Source organism: Aulostomus chinensis, chromosome 9 (assembly GCF_037954235.1).
Source record: "Aulostomus chinensis isolate RoL2024-O1b breed Wild chromosome 9, RoL_Achi_v1.0, whole genome shotgun sequence".
Taxonomy (NCBI): domain Eukaryota; kingdom Metazoa; phylum Chordata; class Actinopteri; order Syngnathiformes; family Aulostomidae; genus Aulostomus; species Aulostomus chinensis.
The window spans coordinates 26920891-26930332 of record NC_141328.1 but is presented as its reverse complement, the minus strand read 5'-3'; the positions used below and the strand labels follow the sequence as shown (position 1 = coordinate 26930332).

The window sequence follows — 9442 nt, the reverse complement described above, 5'->3', positions numbered from 1 at the left end:
TTAAATTCAGCTGAGAAAAAACGATGCCACCCCCCCCACACACACACACACACACACACACACATACACACACACACACACCACTCTAACGTGACCTTTGGAGGTTAGTGTTTGAAGACTGAACGTCCCTGCACTGGAATAAACACACACCCAGAATGTGTACTTTTCATCTAAATAGAGGTAAACTCCACATCAAGCACTTCTGTACTTTTACTTAAGAGGACTGTCAAAGAGAAACTTCACTTGTACCACATATATTTTTAGAGTACTACTTTACTTTATTTCTATTTTTTACTTAAGTGAAGCAACTGTGGCCTTTTTTTTGTTTCCAGCACTGAATGTAACACCTCCATGACATTCTGCTAGTTATGTTAATCCCATGAAGAAACACTGAAGGGTTGTAAAGTCATGTACGGCAAAAACAAACGTCATTTTAAAGGCGCAGACCTCCAGACGAGTTTGACCACCAGGGGGCATTAATGAGCTTCAATGTGCCCAGACACTCCTGTGTGATTCTCAGTTTCATCTTGCACAAAGACCCGAGTGACTCCAAGAAAACATTTGCTCTGTAATTTTGCAAAGTCCTCATATTTCTGCTGCAAAATAAATCAAAATAGAATTCAGTTAAACATGGAATTCCACCGGAGGCTGTACGGGGCTAATTAACGGACCCATTGACTTCATCAGTCTCAGGGAAACTAAAGTCATGACAGTTTCCGACTCAGTGGTCAATATGTGTAATTCAATGGGATTTTTAGAATTATTTCTTTTATCAAATTTCACGTCATTTATTTCTAAGTTAAAATATCCGAGTCTCCTACTTTCTAATCTCCTGTAGGAGGAGTTTTGCTGTGACACCGACGGCTCTCATCTGAGCGCCATCATCTTTCCCGGCTTTGCTGTTTCCCGCAGTGGCCACATGAGGGGGGTGCAGACATGCCTGAAACCTGCCAGTTCTCAACCTGCTGGGGGGGTTGCTGTTAGAAATTAGGTACCGTCATAGTGAGATGACACACGAGTGACGGCAGACTACCCAACGTGGAGCGATGCCCGCTCCGACAAAGAATGTCACGTTTGCTTTTCTGACCAGTTCACACCCCCCCCCCCTCACATCTCCTTCCATTCCTTCTCTCTCCTTGCGGGAATGTATTTATTTATTCACATTTTAGTGATGTGAAAGTTTCGCCGGGACATTCCACCTGTCAAACCCAATTTCCTGAGAAATGGGATTGACCTTTCTGAACAGGAGCAATACGGCTGCAACGATCTGAGCGTCCCCTGGTAAGAGAGCAACATCTCCACCGTTCCCTTGGTTTTCTTGTTCAAGGATCCAGGCTGCAGATCTCAGGAGAGACGGTTCCTTTTCTCCTGCTCTGTCTCTTTGGATGCTGTTGCCGTTTCAGAAATGCAAAATACTGCGAACCAGATGGAGTCAAACCACGTTACCGTAAGGCTCGTCAGTGTTCAGGCCAGTATTTATGATGACAACTCCACCTTCAAGGAAAGTGCCAATAACTAATGTAAAGTGACATTGATTCCATTCCCTAAAAGCACAACAGCAGTTTGCAGCGGGGCTGTTTTTACACCACAGTACTCAGCACCTCCTTCGTGGAGGTGAAGAGTCTCACCAGACTGTGTGGCGCTTCTTTCTTTCCCCTCAGTCTTTTTTTTTCTGTTCTTTAAGTCATTGTTTTCCTAACTGTTGTTTGCTGCATTTCCTCTCCCTCTGCAGGTTTGTCATCATTTCCCTCTCAGGAAAAAGGCCCTTACTGCAGGGTTGCAACATCTGGAACCAATACAGCTGTGCTGGCTATCTGCGGGACCAGGGTTTGGAGAGCTGAGGGCTGAGGGGGGTGGTGGTGAGGGGTTGGGCTAGTTGCTGCTTTGGCCCTGGGGGTCCATGTGTCCCTGACTTCAAAATAGACTTGATTGCTAACAGCTGGCAGTCCTAACTCACCCGGTGTCAGAGCTCTCCTCTGATGTCAACCTTGTCAGTATCAAGGCCCGGACAATGGAGGGCCAGCAGCAAGGAGGAGATGCAGAGCAGGAGTGTGTCCGTGTGAAATGAAAATCAAGGAATGACCTTTTTATGAAGGTTGTTCCTATAAATAAATTGAAAGTTTGCGCAAGGACACCTTTGAATGAGGCGTTCACGAACACAACCTGGTGCCAAAGAAACTGGCTGAACAGGTAAAACAGCGAGTCAACCACTGAAAGCTTCGCTCGCCATCATCGTTACATCATCTGATGAAAAGAGGAATATTTGAAGGCAAATATTTTACTATGTCATATTTGGAAAGGTAATTAAAAGGTAAAAATTCACATTATAAAAAGGTAATTGCCCAGTGAAATATCAATAATTAGCACGTAAATCATTTCATTCCTCAGCAATGTGTTCTGAATATCACTTTTTCTTAGAGCAACATCACGGAGAGCCAAGTGTGTCTGTGCTGTGTCACGTTATTCACTCCCACTCTAAGAGTAAATAGGACAGCAGCTCATTAGCATCTTTTATTATCCAATTACAAACTCTCCTCGCCTAATTACCTCCAATCAGCAGGGAGAAGAAAATGATTGACTTCCTGGAGGACGTGAATCACTCAGGACAATAAAAGGACAAAGCGGAATCTGCTCACCTGGTGGGTAGAAAGTGACTGACAGGAAGTTCAGCGTAGCAAACGTGTGTTCCTAAATAAAAGCGTGTCTATAAATTCATGAGCAGGATCAGAAATCATCTCCAGTGAATTTCAAAACCAAGAAATACAAAACGTACCGTACCTGTAGAGAGAGGTCGGCGGGCGCTGAGTCGTGCATCTCCTCATATTCCAAAGTCACATTCCCACACGGTCTGATTCACGGGGTTGTTTTCCTGTGGATTATGTTATTGAGTTTGTGACAGGGAAAGATAGGAAATAAATGTTTAACAGCTGCAGAAACGATTATCCTTCATCAGAGGATGAAGGGCAGCCGCAGCACGAGGTTACGCTTCCAACACAACTATGCATCATTATTAGAGAATTAATTACCCTGCCATCAACACGGCCGCTACTGTTCTGCTGGGACTCAGTCACAGATGTTTCCAACTCTGCTTTGACACCAGCAAAGAGAGCCTGTTTACAGCTTCAACTAAACTTTCACTTCTTCTTGCCCGGATTTACTTCTTCTCTCTGCTAGTTTGGGGTCTTTGAAAGATGTCAGGAAAGGCCAGAAATAGCACAGAGCAGGCCGCAGGGACGAGCTGTTGTTTACAGACAGTGACGGGGATGAAGGACCTCTGCGCTCTGGAGCCCGGTCTGAAGCCTCAGGGGTGAGCTAGCACTGCTTCTGTTGCTGTTCTGGCTGATACAACACACACACCCGCACGCAGCACTCTTTGTTTTTATCTTAAATACACACACAGCTTCTCCTCTTTCTTCTTTACAGCCCAGTTACTGTGCCGAGGCCTCCCTCCCTGTTTCCTTCTTTCATATTGACTCTGCAGGTCAATTCATGCTGATGATTGAGCAAATCCAAAACGTCATGACGTCGTCTTCGCCTTTATAAGTTAAACGATTTAGCAATCAGTTTAAGTAACCGTGTTGACCTTAACATTGGGGTCAAGCCAGGCACCAGGCTACATGAGGTAAGCACCAGCATCATGTAATTGCTGCACTCTGGTCATTTGCAGTCCCTTGGCTGCTGAAATAACAGAAACAAACAAAGAAATAAGCGCAGTGCAATATTGACAAATTCTGTTTAATATTGTGTGATACTCTTCTCTTAAAATACAGTCTTTTCTGAGGTAGACCATTACAGTTCAAGAACATTATCATTTCCAAAACAGACATCAAAAAAGACATGAAATAAATATTTTCATGTACAATATGCCGCAAAAATGAGGTAGAAATTGTTACAGAAATCGTACAATAACCAAGAACAAAGTTACTGTGATAACAGATCAAAACATGTAAAAATAAAAGCACATTTTGTTGGACAAACCGTTGGGACCGCTCTTATTAAGTACGACAACTCATCAAAACGTTGTCCGTTTGTACCTCCAAGTCATCGTCAGAATTTCATTTTCGTAATTACAGGTGAACGATCACTCGCTGACCATCCGGCCGGACGCAGGCGTTGTTCTGGGGTGTGTAATTTTTTGGCTTCTTGGTCGGTGATCAGTATGCACAGCGGGGGTCACTCTGATTGATCAGGCTGTATGGCCTGACTGAAGCCACCAGCTGGAGAGGGAAGGCTGCGCCGTGATATAGGGTTGCTGGACATCAATCAGACCACTTCCACCCCAGAGGAATCAGTATAAGAGAAGGGGGGGGGGTACAATGCCACATGGTCACTAGGGCTCGTGGCCAGGGGCCATCCAATCTAATGAGATTGCATTGGGGAGAGAGGAAAAAAAGGAAAAAGAATGATGAGGGAGGGAGGGAGAGAGAGAGAGAGAGAGAGAGAGAGAAAGAGAAAGAGAGGGGCGGTAGGAAATATTACATCATTCTGTGTGTACCTCCTCAGAACCACGGCAACCATCTAATATGCACAACCTCTGTACCTGCACTTCTTTTCCCGGCTTGTAAAACCAGAACTAAAAGACTGGTGGAATATTTCTCTGGATTGTCCACGTCGGGTTCATCTAGAATACGTACACGTTAAACTGGAAACGCTTCGACTTTGGGATGCTCTGAAAGCTTCGTTTGTTTACAGTCTTTTTTTGGAGAGAATTTTGTGCTCAGATATTGAGAGCATATGCATGATTGTGTGCATTATATTTACATTTTTCAAACGATATTTTCCAACCACATAATCAGCAAACATGCATATGCGGGATATGTATGTATTTGCAGGATATAACACAGAGATCTGCAAGCAGTTTGTCCAACAAAAAGATGGATATTTTCTCTGTTCTACATAGTGTTTCTTGAAGACAATCATCATTCCACCATAAACTACAATAAAAATAAAGGATAAAAGAACATTAAAGAAAAAAATTATTTATATATTCATATATAATAATACATGGATTTATGGCATCAAATATCCTTTGAAATACCTGAATTACATTCAATGTTACTCTTGTAGCATATTCAAGTTTCTCTCCCGAGGTAAAAGCCCAGCTGCAGTGGGTATTACAAGACTGTCAGGTTTCTCCTCGCTTCTTTATCTCGCTCTGCACCACTCTCTACTAAGACCCTAAGATTACATACATTCTTTATTTTTTTTTTTTTCATTTCTGAGGTAAAGAAATTCTTCCTGAGCATTTCAAACAAGACTACACACTAAGAACACAAAAGGAGTACGTGAAATAGAAAACGACACGCTGTCGGAGAAGCTGTGAGTGCAGGGGAGTCGATAGTTGGAGGAGTCTCAGGAAAACTGCAGTCAATGAGGAATGTGAGATTGACAAGAACCCGCATGAGGAAGTGAAGGAAAGAAATCCAAAAATAATGAAGCAAATTGTTTGTACCATTTGAAGCGAGGGTGAAGTACCTGTACTTTTTTCACTGGAACTGCAAGCTTACACTTGAGCAACTGAAATGCCACTGCATGGTCTTTTAAAAGCCTTTTCATTATCCTTCTCTGTCAGAATAGAGAAAAGTAACTGTTTTGGTTTGGTGAGCAGCTACCAAGACAGATACTTGAGTGTTTTTGGGAGCCAGTCTGATTAGAGAAACATTACAGCTAATTATTAATTTGGTTTGACATGTTTTTGGTTAAAGAAAACAACTGTTTGCTGAGATGCTGACGATCCCAAATCCAATACATTATCGTTACGTGGAATCGGACTGGCAATAAATAAGATCCTGAGAGTAGCAGTAAAATGGGGGATTTTCCAAACCCTGATTATCCATAATCTTGGACCACGTCACCTAGCAACAAATAATTGATTTTGTCCTAGACCAAGGCTAAACAGGATCTCTCAGAGTATCCAAATAGCTATCTGATTTTCCCATTGGCCAACGACTAATACACCCCCACCCCCCGCCTGGAGAGGCCAATTCACGTGTCTTTTCTTTGGGGAAAAACAAAATATTGTGGATATTCAAAGCAAAACCAAACAGGACATGGTGGCATGCTTATGCCAGTAAAAAGCAGGTTTCATCAGCTCTCCTGTACCTTTGAGATTGCCTGGCTCTTTTGGCTGCATACCTGCTAATAACAAAGCAACAACTAAACATTCCCAAGGCGTGCCGTGTCAAAGCAATGACAGGATCGAAGGGCAGTCCACGTACAGTGACTGGCTGCTGTCTCAGTGGCTATACATCTTGCTCCACTCTATACAAGTGTCCAGTTCTTTTGTGGTGGTGTGTGGCCGCACTTTGCAGAAGGCATTCTCAAAGTCTGTGAAGGCTGGGGGTTTGGAGGCTGTGGGGAGGCCATGCATGCCCCCCGAGGGGGCTGATGCGGAGGAGAGTGCCTGCTGGCTGAGCTGCAGTAGCTCCAACACTGAGAAGCCCTCAGTGCGCTGCAGCACAGTGCCCAGCTCCCTCTCGCTCAGGCTGCAGCCCTGCGGCGAGAGCGCCTGCAGCAGCACCTGCCTGCGCATACCCACATCTGGCAGGCCGACGTGATAACGCTTGGCAAAGCTGCGATGGACTGCATCCTGGAGCAGATCTGGCCTGCCAGTGGCACATACAAGAATCACCAGACCCGTGATCACCTGGGCCTTCTCCAGGGTGGTGAGCAGTGTCTGTCTCAGCCCCTCCTCCCCCATGGCCTCAACTTGGCTGAGCAACAACACTGAGGGCTGCCGTGCCCCCGCAACCTGCAACAGAGACCCCAGGATGTGCTCTGCCTCAGCCTTCCCTTTGGAGGCCAACATGGCTCCACTCAACCGGTAGAAGGAAGCCCCCAGCTGTGAAGCTAAAGAACGAGTCAACGTTGTCTTACCCCCTCCCCGGGGACCAAACAGCAGGACGGTTCTTGGTGGGCGCATCACTGGACTGGGCCTCAACACGGGCCACAGCAGGTCCTCCTCGAGAGCAACCTTGACATGGGTGAGTCCAGCCAGCTCACCCCAGCCCAGGGCTGGGCTACAGTCCAATAATTCCCCATTCACAAGGTCCAACACTCTTGGGTCTGGGCTCTTCAGAGTCTCAACCGTTGGACCGCATAATGGAGGGCGTTTGTGGGCCTGGGAGTGGTGCTGCTGTTGAGTGAAGCCCTGCTCCACCACTCCGTTCTCCCCTGTCATGCCTGCTGGAGGGCTGTACTCCCCAGCTGCCCCATACTGAGGAGACATCAGAGGCTGAGAAGAGGGCTTACTGGGCTTAAAGTTTTGTGGATCTGTGCTGCCTGAACTGTTGAAGCCGTTTCCCTGACACTCAGTTTTGTCATTCACACTGTAGGGTGAGTTTCCCCCGGCCTTCAAGGGGTCATAACTATACTTCCGGTAACGAGAACTGTCCCCACCTTCATCTTCTTCTACGCTCATCTCAAATGCTTTTCTTTTTAATGTCGCTCCAGACTCAGATGTGCCAAGGTTGGTGCTTGGGTAACTATAGGTGCCTCCTACCACTGTAGGCCTGGGGGGAACAGGAGTAGGGGCTGGCAGACCTGAGGGCAGGTATGTTGCAGAGGGGTGACTATAAGTGGGGGCAAGGCTGGTTTGGGGAGGGTACGTGCTTGGGGGGTAATTATAGACAGGTGTTGTAGGGCTGTAGCTGGGCACCAGAGTGGGGGTGGATTGGAGAGTGTGGAGGGAGGCAGGGGGAAGTGCTGCGGTGGGTTGGGGACAGTACCCTGAGGAGAGATAGGTGCCGTTGTAGCTAGAGGGGTACTCGCTGGAGCCACTGCAGGAGCTGCTGCCACTGTAGCCAGAGTCTGAGAGATTACTGTTCACCACCGACACACTACTAATCCCAGGAGGGCCTGCAGTTGTCGCAACTGCCTTAGAACCTGGGAGGCTGTCGTGGCCTCCAGGGGGCACTAGGGAGTAAGAGGCATCAGTGCTGTGCGTCAGTGGCCAGGGTTCCAGTTCAGTCTTCTGGCCGTTGAGGCCCCCAAAGGCTCCTGGCTCTGGGTAGGTTCCCACGGCAGGTGGTCGGTCATATGGTGAGTCCAGCACAGCAGAGTACTTCTCAGCATAGCGCTTCAATAAATTAGAAGCTGTAAGGGCGGAGATGTCATCATTGGCCCAAGCGTAGTTGTAGGAGCTGCGGCCACGACCGGAGTAGAGTTCCGACTTGTGGGCCGGAGAGGAAGTGGTGGAAGAGACGTCCAGGTGCTGCTCAGGCCATTGGCTGAGGGGCTGGGCGTGCTCTGGGTTCCAGTGCATCTTTAACAGGCCTGACAAAAAAAAAAAAGAAAAAAAAGCACAATTGTGAATAAAAGCATGCCAGAAAATGTCACTGTTATACAAAATCAAGTTTATTAGCATATTTTATTTGAAGAACTTGGGTGGCACATTCATGTTCTTGGTCATACGATTACACTACGATCTTTAGTGATTGATTTCTTCTCCTGACTTCCTGTGACTGCAGAGAATTTTCTTTTTTCTGTCCTTTGACTGTGACTGATTGTGAAATTCGTCTCAAAAACACATTTACATGAATGCAACTGGTGTCTGAGGCTGCCTATATATTTCAAACTCAAACTAAACTGCTTTCCAAATACTCAATAAACTTTGAACTTCAAATATGGCAATATCCACGGAAAATAGACGGAGTACCAGGAGCAGATTCAAAATTATTAAAATAACTATGTTCAGATATTACGACCATATTTTTTTTTGTTATTTGTTCAGTGCTTCAAATAAAAGCTATTTTATGATCAGTTTCACTCTTCTCAGAAAAAATAGTGCAGTATGTTAACTAGCTGATTAAAGACAACATGGGCATCTCTTAGTTCAAGGAAGCTGTGTGACAAGGTCATACAAAAGTTCAGACTGCTTTCAACTGAAATAACAGTCTATATTTAGATCGATAAATTAGAAAATGTAGTTCAAAACACTGCCTGTTTTCCTCATTATCATGTGCACAGAAGCATGTGGTCAGAGCACCTCCTCCTCTCTGAGCAGCCAGTGTCAAGAAATAGACTTTCTTCTGCTAGGAAAGGATGTTTTCAGTGCCTCATCATGCATGGTGGCAGAAGGGGCTCATATTTCCTAGAGAGGGAGAAGGAGGCAAAGAGGAGGAGGAGGAGGAAAAAGAGGAGGCGGAAACAAGCAGAAAAAAAGGAAAGCAGATCTGCAGGCTGGATGTGTTGTTGTGCAGTTTCCCAGCTCGTGCTGGAGCAGCGATAAGATCCCACCACTGTTCCCTGTACTGCTAGCATCTGCAGGTCTCCCAGAGGAGCTATTGTTATCTCCCTGTGCATGTTGCTCTGAATGCTTGTGCTCTCCGCCCTCCACCCCCATTTACCACCCACCCACCGTACACCAGGGCTTCACAGGCCCAGTGGCCGGCTGGACAGAGGGAGGGAGGGAGGGAGAGTGGGTGAAGGGTGTGTGTGTGTG

At 46.2% G+C, this 9442-nt stretch overlaps 1 protein-coding gene across 2 annotated transcripts in view; it reads right to left on the bottom strand.

The window, feature by feature from the left end:
• Positions 1-3732: 3732 nt before the first annotated feature.
• fignl2 (fidgetin like 2) overlaps positions 3733-9442 on the bottom strand; it is a 46046-nt gene continuing 40336 nt past the window's right edge. For both annotated transcript variants that reach the window (XM_086214705.1, XM_086214704.1), the window contains one exon: positions 3733-8274. In XM_086214705.1, coding sequence (XP_086070831.1) covers positions 6236-8274 — 2039 coding nt within the window. In that variant the 3' untranslated portion in view covers positions 3733-6235. The remainder of the gene's footprint in view (positions 8275-9442) is intronic.